Source organism: Vigna umbellata, chromosome 1 (genome assembly GCF_029865625.1).
Source record: "Vigna umbellata cultivar VRB3 chromosome 1, Vumbellata_1.0, whole genome shotgun sequence".
Taxonomy (NCBI): Eukaryota; Viridiplantae; Streptophyta; class Magnoliopsida; order Fabales; family Fabaceae; genus Vigna; species Vigna umbellata.
Window position 1 is genome coordinate 6,327,410 of NC_142165.1, and position 20,562 is coordinate 6,347,971.

General features: G+C 30.4%; 1 protein-coding gene and 1 non-coding gene across 2 annotated transcripts; one reads left to right on the top strand and one right to left on the bottom strand.

Annotated features, from left to right (window-relative positions):
- Positions 1 to 11,908: 11,908 nt before the first annotated feature.
- On the bottom strand, positions 11,909 to 19,064 carry LOC124830254 (helicase sen1-like). The gene is made up of 6 exons (XM_088109612.1): positions 18,771 to 19,064; positions 17,380 to 18,621; positions 16,961 to 17,288; positions 16,567 to 16,825; positions 16,238 to 16,471; positions 11,909 to 12,218 (listed from the first exon to the last, which is right to left on the bottom strand). The coding sequence occupies exons 1-6, from the start codon at positions 18,936 to 18,938 to the stop codon at positions 11,909 to 11,911; spliced, it is 2,541 nt and encodes an 846-aa protein (XP_087965738.1). The 5' UTR covers positions 18,939 to 19,064.
- On the top strand, positions 14,120 to 14,201 carry TRNAS-AGA (transfer RNA serine (anticodon AGA)). Its single transcript has one exon. It is a non-coding gene; the product is annotated as a tRNA-Ser (tRNA).
- Positions 19,065 to 20,562: the final 1,498 nt, after the last annotated feature.

Sequence of the window (20,562 nt, forward strand, 5' to 3'; positions counted from 1 at the left end):
AAGTGAAAATGTATAGTTTCTGTTTAAATTCTTACAACAATTAATTGAACATAAAATTATTCGAACTTATGATGAATCAAAATTAAAAGTGTAGAAATAAGAATAAAAATTTTAAAATACAATATATATACGAATTTTTTTATTTATAATAAATATGTATTTGAGAAATATATGATCAAAAGTTGAAATTCATCCTTTCAACTGTAAAAAATTTAGTAAGATAAAATTTGTGACACTTTTCTCATAACAAAAATGATTATTCAAAAATTTGGACAATAATAGTATTTTTAGATTAGTTTTTTAATTTTTAAAACAAAAATATATTAACCTATGATATTTAAGCATATATTAATATAGAAAAGTATTTTTATACCGGTTCAAGAACCGAGATAAAAGTATGAGGTATAAAAAATATTGATATTTTATACTGGTTTCACAACCGATATAACCGGTATAAAAGTGTCACTTTTTATACTAATTAAAGGTACAACTAGTATAAAAAATCTCTTCAAATTTCACTCGATGCAACAGTGGTAGAGGGAGTAGCAACCTTGGGTAACAATGCTAATTAGTGTTGAAAACGCAACAAGTGTTGTACAAGCGACTTCCAAAATGTTTTGGAGTGGAATCACCGATGGAGGTGATTTTTAAGAGATAAGAGAGTTCAGAGAATATTGCGCCTCTAGCCTCCGTTGACGTGTAATGCGAACGACATTGTGGAGAACTACATTTTGATTATGGCTCGTCAGAGAGGAAGATTAAATGTCGGAGAAGCTGAATCACGAATCAGAGAATGAGAATGGACAAGCCTCCCGCAAGAGGAAAATGTTCGTCGATAGTGCAGATCCATGGTTATAGGCTTGTTAACGGTCGTGGTTGCAGCCATTGCAACGACAACGATGCTCAAAGGTATGCATGTGTAGATTCATGTGTAGGGAGTGTGAATGGAGTGAGAAGGTGCTCAAACATGCTAGGAGTATGAATGGAGGAAGAAGGCGCTCGCGCGGGTGCTACTATTAAGATTTATAAAGTTTAAGGTTTCCGTGTATCCTAATTTAAAAAAAAAATTACTTTCTATATTATTTATAATTAAAATCAATATAGAAAATTTTCTTATTTATTACAAAAATATCATCGTGTCTACTTTCTATATCGGTTATAATTATAAGTGACATATACAATTTTTTTATTTATTACAAAAATGTCACTCCTTCCACTTTTTATACTGGTTAATAATCAAAATTAATAAGAAAATTTTCATCTTTATTACAAAAATATCACCGCACCCACTTTCTATATCTTTTATAACCATTACTAATATAAAAATGTTATCTTATTTGGAGTTATATATCGTCATGTCACTTTTAATATATGGTAAATTACAACCGATATAAATAATCGCTATAAATTTCACACTAGTGATATAAGGAAAAAATAAAATTTGAAAAGAACATGTAATTTTGAGAGATAAAAGAGTAAGTGTCAAATTTTAAATTGTGTAATGTTTAAATTAAAATTATTTAAAGGTACGTTGTTTTAAAATGTAAAAAAAGAGTTATTATATATGGCCAATATATATATAGTTAATTTTTTGCAAGGTGCCTATTAGGGTGAATCCAATTGAAAAGTGAGAAGTATATCTATCCAAGAGTGGTGAAAGTGAGGAAGGGTTGGTCGGTCCTTGTCTCCATATGGGAGCCTCTTTAAAAAGCAAATCAAGATGAAAAAAAGTTATTCCAAATAATGAAAATTTAAATCCTAGGTTAAGGGACCCTACCCAAATCCTATCATGCTTAGCTACCCCACAAAAATTTATCCAAGTAGGCCATTATCTTTGGTCCCATTTTTTTTACTACAAAACAAAACCAACAAAATAAAGGACCCAATAAGCAGTAAAAAGTAGAATTCAAGGACTGGGTCTCACATGCATCTTCTTCTCTTGTGGGTCACTCCTCCTAAACCTTTTCAACATTCTCATTAACATCATTAAGTGTCATTAGATAAAGAAAACAAACACTGATTCTTCCACTCTCTTTTCAAGTGTGCACTTCAACAGAGTGAAATTCGATGGTAATTTTCGTTACAAGTTACTCGTGCTTATTAAAAGGTGGAAATTACAAGACCAAGCATGGTAATGTGGTAAGAACAAAAGTTACATTGTCGTGTTTGTGTGAGACATTGATATCGTTGGTCAACAAAATACCAGTGTGTTCCTTTTAGTTCATTGTTTGTTTTGACGTTGTTCCAATGTTTCCATGGCATTAACGGATTAACCAAACTAATTGAGGGTTGTACTTTGTGGTGTCCTCTGTCTTATCGTTTACATTAATGAAAACGACAAACTAAAAGGAAAAGGAGAACATGAGAAAATGATTTATATATTATTCTATTTGAAGGTTTAAAACTTCCTATTGATGATGGGAATGGTTTTACTGTTTTTGAGAATTGTTTAATTTAATAATTTTTATTTTTATGATGGTATGGTCCAATGGAATGTCACCAACCATTAATTATTACTAAGTATATAATTTAAATGTTATGGTTTCCCCCAACATGCAACATGCAGCATGCACCCAACAGTTTTATGACATGAAAGCCGCCATACCTAACTCCTTCCAAGCCACCAACAGCAAAAGGCCAGAGTTATATCCTTACATTTTTTTTCTTTTCATTTTTTTATATTAAATAAACATACACTTATCTCTTTTTTAAGGTACTTTAACATGTAATCAAAGATATTGCCATTGGTTTTGATGTCTTTTATGAAACAATTGAGCTTTTTTTTACAATGACCTCTTTCCAGAAGATATGAGCTAACAATAAAAAAAATATTTATTTGGAACACTTAGATTAATAAGAGAATACTTAAAACGTAAATTTATATAGAAGAATATTTTGTTCCTTTTGAAGAAGGTATTATCATATAAATTTATGAGCTTTCATTTTTATAACTAAATATACGAGCGACTATAAAATAATTAGACATAAATAAAAAGACATTCGAGTGATTCAATTTTGTTTCTTTGATGACGTAAATATTTGATCTATCGATCTAAACAATTTTTTATTAAGTTTCAAATTTCCTTTTCTTCGAAATTTAAATGGGAAAAAAAGAGTCAATTTTATAGTGAAGATCACGACGACTCATTATTTTAATGTTTTTATAGAAAAATTTCTTCACTCGAGCTAGTCGATTTCTAATATTTTATTATGTATAATTAATTATTTAAAAATTATATTTAATAGATGATTTTTGAATAGTTCAAGTTAAATGATTTATTGAATTTTGTGCATATATATAACTCTTTGAATAAAACTAAAATAATCTTCAATAAATATTACTATAGTTTTAAAAATTGAATTAATTTTTATAGATATACCCTTTCATGATATATTGTGATGGATCAAACTGTAAACTCACATGAATTCATTAGTTTAATCATTTATATATCAATCCAGCAGTGAATTTCTAAGTAGGGTGAAGCGTGTATATATATATAACTCATTTCTTTGGACAAGTGAACTTGTCTTGTGTTTGATGAATAATTTAATTAAGAATTCATAATTTTCTGACTTTAGTAGAACCTTAGAAAAAACTATCTTTGTTGTCTTCAATTGGGAAAACCTTTTCTGGGTTGATTTCCAAGTCATGATAATGTGATATGATGCTTTATCTTTTTAAGCTTCCTCATATGCAAATATGAAATCAAATTCCAAGGTAGTGTAAATGTGTTAATCAATATTTTCTAGTAACAATCCACCCAGCATTGATGATGAACAGTGGGGATTTGGACTTATATACGTAGACTTTTCATATGTCCCTATCAATTTTGAGTGTTGGTGTGGAAAGAAGGTCTAGAAGGAGCTTAATGGAGTGTAGCTTGGAGTCTTGGAAAATATAATTGAAACCTTTGATTTCTAAACTTTATGGAAGAATTGGAAGTTATTGAGCTGGAAAAAGAAAGTCTCATATAACAAGTCAAAAGACATTTACTTTCAAAGTTTCAATTATAATGGGAAGATTGATACGTTTATGTTAGTTGAAATGAAACAAAAATACATAATATATATTTTGAAAATTTCGGATCTTTCCAAACCTAATTTCAAGAACAAAAAATAGACAATAAAATTTTATGTCATGTCTACAAGGCATCCTAGTTATCCAAGATAGCACTTTTAAAAGAGAATATAGTTTGAGATATCTTGTTATTGGAGAACACTTGAGAGATAAAACATTTGTGTTCTTTTAGTCTCAACTTTCTTGAAATAGACAAAGTTACTTTCTTTTTGAGTTCTCCCACCTCATTTTGTTGTAAGTAAAGTTGCTTATGCATTAAGATACACATTCAAAGAAGTAAAGATAAATAACCAACCAAACTAAAAAAATTGCTGAATTTATTTTCCTAAAAATAATGCATTTATTTTCCTAAAAAGGATCCTTTGGTCACATAAACACCACATTATTCAAACGTTTTTTTAATCCCTTCAGTCCTAAGTAGAGCCATTTTTGAGAGATGAACTCAGACTTGACAACTCTTATACCCAAAAGTTAAGGGTTGTTCCTAATAGTTGTAAATGAAAAATCAATTGTTAGTGGTAGAGATAAAAAAAGGGGTAGAATCAAAGCATTTACACCACTCAAAAATATTCCCATTTATCCTTTTATCCATAAAATTGTTACTGTATCTAAATAACAGATGAGGGAGAATCACCATCACTATAATGATGTTTGTTGAACTTATGTTTATGTATATATTCAATGAAAGTTAGTATTCAGAGTTTCTTTTACATCCAAATATTAACAATACTTGTAATTATAGAGGAGATGGTTGAAAAATGGATATAGATGCTAAAAGAAATTAGATTAATGTAATTTAGTTAGAAATTCTTCAAATATCTAACAGAAAATATGAGTCTGACTTTTGTAGATTTTGGGGAGGCTTCCATTGTTATATGTTCATAGATAATACAAAAAAGAACTCACAGATAGGAATTTTTATGCTTCAAATTGTTAACTCTGAGCAATTATATATGTATAATTGTACCACATTCATTCTTCTCAATTATAAACAACAAATAATCGAATAGACACAAATTAAAAAAAAAAAAGTTAATTATATTAATTTATTAATTTCTTCCTAAAACATTCATGTAAAAGTATTGCAATAAAATGTCATATTTATTTTAGAAAAAAATAACAATAAAATAAGATGAAAGGTGTTAAAGTTTACTTAATTTCAATTTTTGAGATGTAATATTATATATATATATATATATATATATATATATAATTGAGAATGTGTAGTATATATTAAACTTAAATGACTTCTACATTTATTAAAATTTAAGTTAATCATATATGCAGAGAAAAAAAAAATTAGAGGGATTGATATAAATTTCAAGTCAAAATAATTTACTTTTTAGAAAAATCATTATAAAAAATTGTGTCAAATCATTCCATGACCTAAAGATTGCTTATATTCATGGGACTATTTAAAGACCAAATTTAAAGTTTTTATAAGTTTCACTTTGATAATAATGGTATTTACAAGTTAAACTACTGAACTAGTGGACACCAAAAGCCCATTGACATTTTTAAACCATCTTTCCGTCTCTAAATCTTCATCCCTCACATTTAGTTAAAAAGTATTCTTCCTTGAACAAATAAAATTTTTTAAGTACATAACATGTATTCTCCTTCTCTTCACCAATCCTTTGAATACAGTTTCCATTTGCCTAAACTGTGTATTTTTCATTGTTGCTCATGAAACTCAGAGAATGCCTCCTATGATTTTAATTCAAGGAATTAATCATTGTTTTTACATCTACAACTTAGCAATGAATCTAGTTGAAATAAACTTTACCACTTCTAAACAAACTCCATACTTAAATTTTTTTTTTCTTACACAGTAGTTATACAATGTTGAACATATCCTAAATATATAAATGATGCTATAATTTTTCTGGACACTTATCTATAGTTTGGTGGAAGAAACTTATTCTTAAAAATATTGATGTGGATAAAGCTTGAAATATTACCTTAACACTATTTCTCTTTTGTTAAATAATAAGGTGGTTTTCATTCCAATCTTTAAAGGTTGAGTCAACTTTGTTCTGTTTCGATGATTATTAGATTTCAAGTATTATTTGTTGTTTTCGCTATTGGGAAAATACTCGTAAAAGATATTAAGTCATACAAGATTAGTTAATTGACAATAAATTTTAAAGTAAACAAACTAAATTCATTACTTAAAATCTATATTTATATTATTTATGTTGGATTTTATCCTTTTTAATGATTTTTTCAATAAATGTAAGAATTTGTTTATATTTTCTTTAAAAATATACATCAAATTTTGTTATAATAATTAAAACATGTATGTGATAAACAGTAAAAATTATATAATTAAAAATTATTTTTTAAGAAAAAATGTAAATAATTAAAGTTGACTTTAATATTTTATAAGTAATTAAAATATATTAATTAATTACAAATTTATTTTAACTTTTTTCACATAAATGCTACTCAGTGTAATATTCAAGATAAAGTAAATTTAATTTTTTTATTTTATTATATAAAAATAATTTTGATATTTGTACGTTATAAGTAGAATATATTATTTGAAAAATTAAATTTAAATTTCACTTATAATTTCAAAATTTTTATTTATCCATTTTAAAATAACATTGAAGAAAAATTATATAAGTTAGTTTATAGAAATTAAAATTACTACAATAAATATAGAAAATAGACATGAATGTCATTTTAATCAACTATTCATTCTATTAATTAAATAGGAAATATTTGTTATATATTATTTATCTATATATTTTATTCATATGTGATTTTATTAAAACTTATAATTTTATTTATATAATAAATTTTAAAAAAATTAGCATATCTATAAATTAAATTAAAAGTATTTTTAAATGTATATAGAAAGAAAAAGAGAAGGCTCATTTTTGTGCATTGTATTACAAAACATTATATAAAAAAGTTAAATTAAGATATTTTTAACAAATAACAATTTTATAGATTAACATGCATATTAATACAAAATATAATTATTCTTTCAGGTTCACTCATTTATGATAACATTATTATTGTTTCTAAAATGAGTGTGAATGACAGACACATTATTAATTAGCTTTTAAAATTTCATGTAATATCCCTAATGTTAATATTTATATTTATTATCAGTTATTATTAATTATGATGCATTATAATGTATTAATATTAATTATTTTATTCTTTTTTTTATTATATATATATATATATATATATATATATATATATATATATATATATATATATTATATATATAAAAGGTGAGGTTTGCACCTATTTATATATTTTATATATGTGTGTGTTTGTGTTTGTGTTGAAAGTCTCACATTGACTAGAGATAAGGTCAATTTAGAATGTATAAGTGGGTGCAAACCTCACTTTACAAGCCAGTTTTGTGATATTGAAATATGTTTAAAGTTCACTTCGGTATCAAGATTTGATGGCCACAAATGTAGGTAAATTATCAGTAAAGTTTAACGACACATTTTATATATTAGTGACAGATTTTGACAGTTGGTAATATCAATTTTTCCTACAGTGAAAAGTGACTTAGAGCAACCAATATGTTGGTCTTGCTAGATGAGGAAGAGGGCATTGGACATAGAGCAGGCTTTTAATGTTTTTAAAAGCTTCAAGTTACATGTTGAAAAAACAACAAATGTGTCACTCAAAGGGTTGCACATAAATCGTGGTGGAGAGTTAACATCTCAAGAATTCAACAACTTTTGCAATGCGCATAGAGTGCAAAGGAAATTAACAACTGCATATTCATCGCAATAAAATGGTGTTGAAGAACGGAAGAATCAAACAATCATGAATATGATTCGCAACATGTTATCTGAAAAGAAAGTGTGTAAAACCTTTTTGGCCAGAAGGAGTAAATTGGGTTGTGCACGTGTTAAACCTGTGTCCAATGCTAGTGGTGAAGGACAAAACACTCGAAGAAGCCTGGAACAGAATCAAACCATCATTTTAGAGTCTTTGGTTATGTCTCTTATGCTCACGTACCTAATTATTTGATATCTAAGCTAGATGAGAAAAGCTTGAAGTGCGTTTTACTTAGAATCAGTGACGAATCAATGGCATACAAACTTTACAATCCTCTCTGATAAAGAATTATAGTAAGCAAAGATGTGATTTTTTGCCAAAAATGAAGCATGGGAATGGAACAACCATGAGTCCACTACTATTTGCAAGCTAGAATAGGAAGATGATGACAAAGTTGTTTCAGAAGAATCTCCTGTAGAAGAAGATGTTGTGGATGCACAACCAGAGGAGTCTCTTGCCACTAATTAAGAGACTTCAGAAGGTCTTATGGAAGGGAGGAGTAGGAATCAATAAACTTGGCTAAGAGACTATGTGTCTGGTGAAAGGTTGTCTGATGAAGAGGATGTCTTCTACTCAACATTCTTTGCCTACGATTAGTGCCGACTCACTCAATTTTGAAGAAGCTGTGAAGATAGAAAAATGGAGAAATGTTGAGAATGGGGCGATTGAGTAAAATGGCACTTGGAATTAATTGATCGACCAAAGGGAGCGAAACTAGTTATAGTAAAGTGGGTTTACAATATCAAACTCAATAAAAAAAGGAGAAGTTGACAAGTTTAAAGTAAGACTAGTAGTGAAAGGATATGCACGTAAGAGAAAATGGTAGCCATGCCATTCACTGAAGCTCACATGGACACTATGCCTTTAACAATTTAGACATCGTAAGGGAAAAATACTAGATTGAACAAAAATTACAAAAAAGGAGACCACTTTAAACGCCATAAAAAGTCGAGGACCACTTTGAACAAAAGTTACGATAATAGGGACCAAAATAGATATTAAACCATTTTTAAAATATAATATTTTGTGAATACAATTTACTGCAAAGTGGTATAATTCTTTTCTTATTGAAGTGAAATTGAATATTCATGATGAAACAAATGACTAAGTCAAGTTACAATATTACATGAGATAAAAAATGTTCAAACATAATAAGGTACAACTATATTTATCATAGTTTATAATGAAATTCCTTCGATTAGGTATGTAAGCAACATTTTCAAACGATATTGTATTAACATCCCTATTAGACGTCTTGTACGAGATGAATGTGAAGATAAAAACTCGAAGCACCGTCTGAATATTGATTTTAAAAATATTCAACCTCTTCAAAGAATTAGTCAATATTTATGGTACTCTGCATGCAAATTCTTTAAGGTGATATTTGACGCCTCTATATGGAGTCATAACTATTCTTCTCAACATAAATCCAACGTCGCCAAGATAGTACTTTCCTACAATATTGTACATATAGCAGTATTTAGTCACTAATAACAAAATAACTAAGACCTCAATCAACACATTGGCCTTCGCGGATAACCAACGGATCATCTCTAGTAAGAGCATCTTTTAAAATTCTTGAATCAGATGTTATACCTTCCCAACCAGCTAGAACGTATGTGAATTTCATATCAAAATCATATACGACAAACGCATTTTGAGTTGACCAATATTTTCTTCCTCAAAATCTTACAGCATATGATTTTTGAACCCTTACTTGTACACGAGTTCCATCTATGTCCCCTAAAATATCCTAGCCATAAAAATAAGAACTCGTTAAAAAAGTCAAAAACATTATTGGACTTTCATAAAATTAAATCTTAAGTATTGAAATCACTACCTTAAATTACGGTTAAAATCGAATGTTGTGTAGGGCATATGGATGAACCTCATTTTCTGAGGATTAAATTAAAAATTTAGATTCTAGACTTAAAATAGCATCCAACACAATGTGAAAGTGTTTGCTAACGGTAAGCACACATTGATGGAAGAAAAATGTCACACTTCAATTCTTAACTTTAGGGTCAATTATATGAAGACATTGAGCTACTTGTTCCTCCATTATCGACTGAATTGTGTCCTTAACTAAGCAGTTGTTCTTAGTTTCTCACACAGATTAATAAATGCCTTTGGACCCATTCGAATAATGTCTCGACACCGATTAGTATGCACAAAGTTAGACAATACTTTCTCCCTTCGACGGTCTTTGTCTGGTAGAAAATCGCTAACAATACTTAATGCACTCGAACACATATTCAATATATTCAAGGCATGTCCAACAATGAATAACATTGTCAATGCGACCAGTGCGGTGGTTATTTGTAATTTTTTATGTAAGTTTGCAACTATATTGAACTCTACACCAACCACATTATCCACTATATCTTCACGGTCCAAATGAGACAGATATAATTTATCTTCCATATATATTTACTTAAGCAAATATAAACATTATTACCAACATCACAATGTCATAAATAAGGTCAATTAACATTTTAACAACTTCATAGGTCTAATTAACATAAACATTATAATTAAGTCATGCATAATACATTCAAGATACACTTATTACCAAATTCATGCATACATATAGAGATTAAAAAAGACGCATATTATAAGACATGCCTCCTGCACTTAACAAGCTTTCAACCAAGACTGAACCAAGATTTTGTGAGATACAACCATCATAAATTCACACCCAAGGACACAATCTCCAATAAACCTACAATACAATGCACCACAGATGATCCAAAAGATATTTAAGCAAGAAACAAATTAAGAGTAGCTCACCTACAAGGATTGAAACATCAACCAAGCATGAAATCCTCCAATACAACCATTTCATTTCCAAATTACCACCTACCACCATAAAATAACAAAGTGAAACATCAAACAAATACAAGAAGTCATATATATGTAGGTTCAACACCTATCCTACTAAATATATGCCTTGTCAAAAACAACACAATGGAATTAAATACCTCTATCATTCACTCATATCTTAAATTCTATCAAGTGTTAAAACAAGTAGCCTTAAGGGTGACGAATGCCAAGTTTAACACCTTCTTCAACTTCTAAGAAATTAAATTGACCAATTTTCAAGTACCTTTCTTCACCTTGCAAAAAGCAAACCACTTTCAACCAACACTTTTCACCTTCACCTTGCAAAAACAGAACCAATTTTAACCAACGAGAATAAAAAAAACACACTTTGTTAAAACATCAACTACCTTCTAGCATTTCTTCACGCCGATAAACCTTCACCAACTACATAATGCTTCCCTTTCACAGAATCACAAATTCACCAACTACACATAGAGCACCAAAACAAGCACACCTTCACCACCTTTAAAAGTATAAGCAACCACCCTTCTCCTTGTTAACACCTGCAAGACAAGAAACTAGTTAGCAGTGCTTTCATTTCAACGCGCACCACCTGCACAAAGTCCTTTATGCACAGGTCAACCTTCACCACCTTGACAATGTTGCTCCCATTCAAAGTTGCACCAGATCCACCAAATATGACCACGATTCTCCTTGCTAACACCTACAACATAAAAAAATGGTTAGAGGTGTTGTCATTAGAACGCATTGCATGGACTTTCACTGCATGAACTCTAAAACTCTCGATGCACTCTCGCTCCACTTTCACTACATGGATTGTCGGTGCCACTAACAACATTTCTCCCCACTGCAAGTAACAATTTCAAGGCCATTATCAACCTTTCAAATCCTATGAAACCCAATCCAAGCTTGTGTAACCTGTTGGAACCGAATAAGGGAGCTTGGAACCAAATAACCACATTTAGAACCGAATAACAGAGGCTATATTCGAATACACCCCTATGAAATCGAATAACAGAGGCTGTAAACGAATACACCCCAGTGGAACTGGATAAGGGAGGGTGTAATCGAATACACCCTTGTGGAACCGAATAAGGGAGGCCGTAATTGAATATAACCCTATGGAATCAAATACGGGTGCCTCGTTCCTTGCTAGAACCAAATACACTAGCTTGCAAAATCAGATATAGCTCCTTCGTTTTGTGCAAATGGCTTGGAATCGGATAAAGCCTCCATGGAAGCGATTCCAACAACAATGTTTACGTCATCCCACCCACGTTCACCTGCAACCTTCATCATAACATCTCCATCTTCAACCTTAACAATGGACAAATCTTCATCTTCAACCTCTTCAACTTTGACGTGCACAACACAAAGATCCATTTCTGCAATGGCTAACGAGTATGGAATAACTTGCATGTATGGTTGCTTCGTGTTCATCTTAAACAACCTTCGTCTTCCACTCATCTTTGTAAACCTGCATCATACAACAACCACACAGTACACTCCAAATGAAACCAAAACATTCACCTTAGGTTCTCTTTGAACACACTCTCTTGCCTTCTTCGAAACTCTCTTCAAAGCTTCTCCTTGAAACAATGTATGCGTGAAGACTCCAACAATAGTAGTGGTGAATTTATATCCTTACCAATGACACTTATTATAAGCCACAAATCCTATAAACCAGTAGTTAATATCATGGTTTTGAAGGAGAGTCAAAGGAGTCAAACAATTTGAAATGGTGAATTGTAGCTCTCAAGAATATTTTCCTTCATTTAGGAATCTCTGTGACTCCAAGTCTGTGTATGGCAAAAGAAAATGTATAGGAAATGGAAAGGGAAAAGTTACACATGAACTTGGTAGCAAAGCAATGCAAGCAATGTGTTTAGTGCAACCAGTTCCTTGCTTGCTTGGAATCGATTAAAGACTTAATAACTGAACATTTTGTGTAGTAAATATGCTAATTTATGAGGGGCATTTCATCATTTCATCCGAGCAATATGCGAATTACATGAAATTAAAACTTTTTCATTACATCGTATAATAGTTGCACAATTTGGCACAATATCTTTAACAAACTATGGTATCATCTTTAACTATAGATACATCATCCACCTCTAAAGTATATCTCATCTATTGTTAATAAATTTGAGAAGTCCAATTGTTTTAATTATAACATTGCTACTCTTCTTACTATGTCTAAAATGGGATAAGACCGATAGCCCACCAATGAAACTTATTGTGCTCTCGCTCGACTTAATCTTGTCTATCTTCTTCCAAATGTAGTAAATTTAAAAAAAAAAAGACTTTCAGTTCACTACCGTTGGAACTAATTGACCTTCTAGGGCAGTTACTTTAAGTTGGGGTCTCCACTGACTTTACCTCTACCTCCCTCCCAAGTTCGTTAGCCTAACAGGCGTTGGGGGAAAAGAATCCACCTGAATGTAGTCTTTGTTAATTTGATTTTAGGTAGAGGGTGAACCTGTAAAGCAAAGTCACAATTAAAATGAAAGGTAATTTATTGGGTGTGTCTTTTTTTTCAAGGGTATTGTTTCAAATCCACCTCATGAGAAGGTCATTTTGGTCATATTATTTGATATTGTTGTTAGGGTTGCAGGTGCTCTGACTAAGATAATTATGTTTCGCTTCCTTTTATTAATTATCATACCAATTACCAAAGTCCCAAAGAACAAAGCATGAGCGATTCACAGATGAAATCTAAGAACTAGTGAAAGATTTTTAATTTTTTGTTTCATCATTTAGATTTTCACATAAGTAATTATATAGCTTAGCAAGATGTATGAGTTAGAATATCAACTCATTAATCCAGTTGAAAACATATGTACCAGACACTTGGTTAAATTTTCGATTATAATTTGACAATTATATGTGTACAATATTCTTTTGTTCATTATGCTGCATTCTTTCCTTATGATGTCTTCCAATAGACTAGGAAAACTATCATTCATATAAGTATAATTAAGTTTATAAAATTATTTGATTTGATTCATGGTGTGACATAAGGGGTGGTGTTCATAAGCATAAACATTTTGAAGAATTGACAATTGTAAATTTTAAAAAATCACAGTTTCACTTTCTACTTGGGGACTTATATCATTACTTCAACTTTAAATGTAACACTTTTTTTATTTAACTTTAAACCAAATAGAGTAATATATAAAACAACTGAATTTGGCTAAATTTTCCTTTTACAATACTTGTTGGTCTCTCTTGACTTTCCTAACATACAAAAAATATAAAAATTATTATAATTATAGTGAATTATATGTATAATCATTTATTAAAATTATTTAGCTTTTATAGATATCTTAAGCAGATTTAATATCTTGCTCTAAAAAATAAGTTCCTAAACATCAAGTGGACGTGCCGGAGTGGTTATCGGGCATGACTAGAAATCATGTGGGCTCTGCCCGCGCAGGTTCGAATCCTGCCGTCCACGACTTTAAAATTTCTTTTTACACCAAAGTTTTCATGCATGGGAAGGGGCTTATATTGACAGACAACACTGTTAAGAATGAACATATTATAAAATTATATTTATAGATTGTTCTAGCTTTTTTTTTTCTTTTTTTCAGTTGAGTTATCTAGAACTTTGAGTAGTGCTACTATGATCTGTCTTACGAATCTTACAACATTTTTTGATAAGTAAAATCTAATGGTTGTATTTTGTTGTTTCACTAGGAAAAAGATTTTGTGTTGTTTTTATTATATATATGTCAACTAAATAGATAATAGAGAAGTTACATTATAATTGATTTACTTTTTTCTAAGCTATACTGTTCGATTAGTAGTTTTGCATCTACCATGCCCCCTTTAGTTATCAATTGCACAATTGTTAAAAATAAATTATCCAAAGTGAGAAGATATACTATTTATCCATCCTGTCTAATCATTATTAGTATAATAAACTTATTTTAAATTTATCATCATCTTTTATCCTATATCAAATTCCTTTGCCCTAAGATATAAATAAATTTTATTGCTATTCTAAAATAAATTTGGCAAAGTATTTGCATGAACCTGGAAAAGGACTTGTAGTAATATTTGGTCATTTCATAAATAAGATATAATAAGTTTTTCTTTTCTATTAAACTCTTTTAATAATTTGATGTGTCATCTTATAGTGTTAACACCTTCATGTAGTTTTTCACTTTATACAAGTGCATGAACAACAAACGTGCAATTATACATCTTACACTTTGTAATTGGAAACTTCTAATTAAACAATAATGAAATACTATCCTAATTCTGGTTAGATTGAGATGAAATAACCGCAAGAGAATTGCTAATATTATAATTTTTATATTCGAATATATTTTGTTTAGACAAGTTTTTACTCCTGATCGAGGTTTATTTAAAATTATGAAAATTTTAAAATATCAAAAAATTGCTAATGTCACTTAAATTTCACTCGTACTATATAATTTTAATGAATTTTAATCAACAATAAATATATATTAAATTGTATTACTAGCATCACTATTATTCCAAGTTAGAGATAACTAGAGATTTATAGCTTAATTAATAACTCCACTATTTAATATCAGAAGTTTGTAAATATGATCACAATACTTACTTTTTGTTTTATAATTATAGTTTTATGGATATTATGGATACAAAATACAAATTACGATACATTGATTCCTTGTATTCCCATACATGGAATGAATTTATGGTACACTGACCCACTTATATCAAGTTAATAGTTTGGAAATATGGTTATAAAACAGAACTGGCCAAAACAAATATGATGTAAATGATTTTTTTTTAATTAACAGCAGGTATTGTACTAAATTAAACTATCATTAATTGTATTTTTTATGAACAAAATAGTAGAAAGAGTAATTTGGTTGAAAATATATAGGACAATAGTACTTTGACATTAAATTTTTTTTTCTCGTTTGACGTTATCTTGGAATTTTTTTTCTCTTTCTTTTTCTTTATAAATACAAAAAGTTTTTTTTGGTTAAGACAGTTTTATTTCACTCAAATAATAATAATAGGTGTCAATCAACATTTTTCCAAATATATATTTGTAGCACTGAAGCTTTTCCATTATCTTTGCCAGGGATATAGACAAAAACACCATGCAAAGAGCATAATCGATGTAGTAAATGACCAAAATATTGACACCAAATATCTGAAAGATATGTCTGTAATGCTGAAATGAAAAAAATTGACAATAACTCTGTCTGCAATTCAACAACTTGTTTTTTCTAAAGAACGATCGTAGCAACGTCAAAATCCTGAAACTCCTGATCTCACCTCCTTGATTTTCGGGGTCTGTCACATAAAGAAGAAAACAAAGCTAAAAAAACACTGAAATTATAAACTAACACTGAAACCAAATGCTAAATTCATAAAAGATGCAGCATGTAAATGCAGAAGAAAAAAGCTTTTTGAAGCCATTCCACACTTAAGTATTTGACTTACTAATGAATGAATAGGTGAAATTATGAAGATATAGGGACTCACTTGGAGAATTTGATAGGCAATTTATTATCACCTAGACTCAGTTTCTTAAAGCGTGAATCAGATTCTTCTAGCATATCAAGCTCAAATGCAGCCATGTCAATAGCTTGAACCAATCTCTTGTCATCCTCAGCATTATAAAAACAACCCCTTTTCTTTGCATCCAGAACAAGCTTTCTCCATACAGAATCACTGCTCACTAAAGTAGCTGCATTTCCTACTACCCAAAGGCAATATCTGCATTAAAAACACTCTTATTAATTTATCATTACCTATTTGTAACTCAGAAAAAAAAAGTAAGATTGAGCAGAATATATATTCGAGTACCATACCTAGCCCTAGTCAAAGCAACATTTGCTCTTTGTGCATTGGTAAGAAAACCCACTTTTCCACTCCCATTAGACCTTACAGTTGAAATTATTATGATATCTTCTTCGCCTCCTTGAAAACCATCCACAGAACGAACGCTAACAGAAAAGCCAGGATGAGAAGTAGAACTGTACTGCTTAATTTTGTCCTGAATCTCATACACTTGTGCATTGTATGGAGATATAATTCCAATGCTTACCCTTTTCTTTGTCCTAATAAACTCTGCCAAAAATCAGAATACAATTAAGATGTGAATCAGTATAGAACATTCAAAACTATAAATATAGAGATATCTTTATAGAAAACAGAAATTACAGAACACATTAGCACACTCAAAATTAGAGAGATAATACTAACCTTCTTTAAGGCTTCCAACAATCTCAGAAATTGCAGCAGCTTCAACCATGTTCTTTGAACTAAAACCTCCACGACCAAAATGCTCTTTACCCTTTGATACGTTAATAAAAGAAAAAGATCCATACATCTCTCCCTCCATGAATCTCTTACCGTAACTACTTTGCACGACATTGGGGCCATCAGAAATCAACCCACCGTAGAACTCTTTGCATGGAAACAAACTAATAGATGGGTGCATTCTATACTGAAAATTTAGCATATGTTTCTCGTATCCCAAACGTACGAGCCTCTCGAACAAACTCCTTCCAAAGTCAGCATTTTCAGCAATCTAAAAATATAATAATGTTTCCTATATTAGATATCTAACTACATTTATTTAATTAGCAATGATAAAATATAGCACAACTCAGCTAAATTACCTTGCTTTTGACCAATGCGGGAAGTTGTTTCTCATCACCGATTAGAATGCAATGCTTTAGGCCTGGAAGCCTTAACGGAATAGCAGATTCGCATTCTTTAAGCTGAGCTGCTTCATCAATCACTAAAAATTTTATTTCACTCATCCCTTCTGTATACAGTTTAATAGAACCTGATGCAGTACATAAAATTGTGCATGCATTCATTAAGCAAAACTTTTCAACTCCACCTCTCTCTGGAATATCAGGAAGGGAAACTGATTCGAAAAGTGATCTGAGTAAGTTAAGGCACAATGTGCCTGATGATCCAAAGCAATCAGGACCGATGCTTCTTTCTCCATAACCATCAATAGTTACCTTCAATCTTTTCTCAACAGAAGCTAACAAATCCGTGACTTCAATCATATTCTTCACCTGTTCTCTTGAAATGAAAGATGTAGGCAAGTGTGTATACAAAGTTTGCATACAGAACTCGAGCTTCCTTCTTAAATCCTCAAAAGTTTGCTTTATAAATTGCTGACTGGTCAAGATACTTATCTCTCCTTGTTCCATATGAAATCGGTCGTAAATGTCCATCCGGTTCTTCTTTACATACTCCATAAAGGTCATGGAGCCAAAAATCGTCAATCTTTGCTTGTATGCACGAAACGCAGAAGCTACACCAGGGTCATTCAACGTGACATATTCTTCCAACGACATAGCACCCTTTTCTTTCTTATATAAGGAGTACGTTTTGTTAGGATCCTCAAGTAATTGGATCATTGAATCCACAGTATGCTTCCAACCTGACAATGAAGAAAGGCACTTCCCAAGATTTTCCACACGATGATCAAGAAATACATCCTTAAGGCCCGGAGAAGAATCTAATTTCACCCTGGATTTATTGCCCATTAGAACTATGTCACCTAAACCATAAGTTTTATACTCAACTGAAGCTTGAAATAATCCATGCAAACGAGCAGCCACTTGCACAATAGCAGTGTTAGTTGGAGCACAAGCCAGCGATCTGTGTTTTAACTTGAGTAGACAAAACAACAAGCAGGCAAGAGTCTTTGTTTTCCCAGTTCCGGGAGGGCCCCATATTAGTTTGATATCACTGTGGTCACATTTTATCATACCAACACAGCTTGATACAGCTTTCTCTTGGGAATCATTTAGATTCTGATTTTGCAGTAGACAACGTGCAGTGATACCATGAAGTATTTTCTTTTCTTCAGACACGCAATTTTCGCATGTTACTCCACTCTGAAAAGTATAAATTAGGCATTGAGAAACTAAGTTTTTTTGAAGTTAAACAATAATGATATATCTTAGCTGTATAAAACTACATATGTAGAACACTATGCCATTATGAAATAGAACATTATAATTAAAGGTGATATAGTGAATCTTACGTGTAGATCTGGCTGCAACACCTGCTTAATGATGTCCACGTCGTAATCCTCCGACAGTGAGTGTAGTGCTTTCCAAATACGATTATTTGTGGTCAGGTTCATCAGAAATACAGCATATAGTTTTTGTGATTTGATCCTCCCAAATTCATTTAGAATATCCATTTCCATTATCTTGGATGACAGTATTAGTATTTCTTCAGTATCTGATTCTTTCGGGCCACACACATAAGCAATATGGTAGCTTCCTGATCTAGTCAGGTCATCGATTCTTCTGGGTTTAACATCTGTAAAAACAAATAGATCTCCTGACTCAGGAACATATTTGCCACCGTTTTCCTCCTCATGTTCTACTTCATCAGATATATTTTTCAACGTTATCAGATATAAAAGGTCCTTGTTAGGTCTAAAAAACTTGGCCCTCTCGACCTTCTTGATTTCACATAAACGAGCGTGAGATACACCCTTCAAGCTTGAACAAATATCAGAGTGTGTTTCCTCGATCAATGGAGTGATGAAGGAGTTCAAGTAACTAGATGTTGATTCAAATGTCGCTGGTATTTTCTGTACCTGCGAGAAAAAGGTTTAATTTCCACAGTATTCAACCTTAATTCCACTAGTTAAAATATACTTTTTTAAAAATCTTTCCTCATAATTATTTTCAAATATTTTAAAGTTAATAACTCAAGTATTTTTCAAAGAGTTAAAAAGGTAAGTATGAATAAGTAGTACTTAAACCAAATCCAATAAATTCAACGAAGAAACATATTATGAAAAAGCATCAACAAAAGCTTGAAAAGAAACGGAAAATATTACATATGAATGAGATTTTAACAAAGATTTTTCCTTTGAGTAAGAGGTAAAAGAACCTTGTTTTTGTAAAGATCTTCATTCAGAGCATCCTTAAGTTTCCAAGAGAAAACAATGTTTAAAAAGCTGTACTTATCATCATCCTCTTCTGTTGAAGAACAAGTCGTCTTGTTTGGTCCCAGACTTGTGACATTCTTCTCAACTCTACTTAAAACAATTGGCAAAACAACATCAATCAACATGCTTCCATTTTGAACCAAAACACAAATACACAATGAATGAAAAAAACACTCATCGGGTTGAATATCAGTAGTTATTCTCATGAGCATGCAACACATTACACTGAAGTAAAAGAAAAAAAAAAGATGTTAAAAGCGTAGTATATATGAATGTATGTTGCAGTTCTTACTTTCCAAAGTAAGAATCAAGTTCCGACAAAGACAACATATCAGGCTCAAGTCGTTCCATGAGGCAGAATTAGAGAGGCTAACTTTGTGCAGTGTTTGAAAATTTTGGTGGAATGTGAAGGGGAAGAGATTAAAGAGAAGCAAATGGAAAGGGAGGTGAAAAGCTCCTTCAAAATGAGTTCGTTTTATAAGCATAACATAAATGGTGTATTTATTCTTGACTTTCAGTGTGCTAAAATTATGAGAATTTTTTAGTACACACACAATTTTTAATTTTATTTCTTCAGCACTCTATTTTATATTTACTGAAATACTAGTTTTAATTACTCCTTAGAAAACTGGATTGTATGTATTTTTTTATTTCCTTGATTTTTAATTAATTAAAAAATAAATAATTAGAAGAAATTAAAAATAATCATATAATATATAATTAATTAGAATAATAAAAAATTAGATAAATTGTTTTTTAAATAAATACATTCTAAAAATATGTTTAGAAATTAATATAAATTAATAAAAAAATATCTAGAGAAATTATATATAAATATATATATATATATATATATATATATATATAT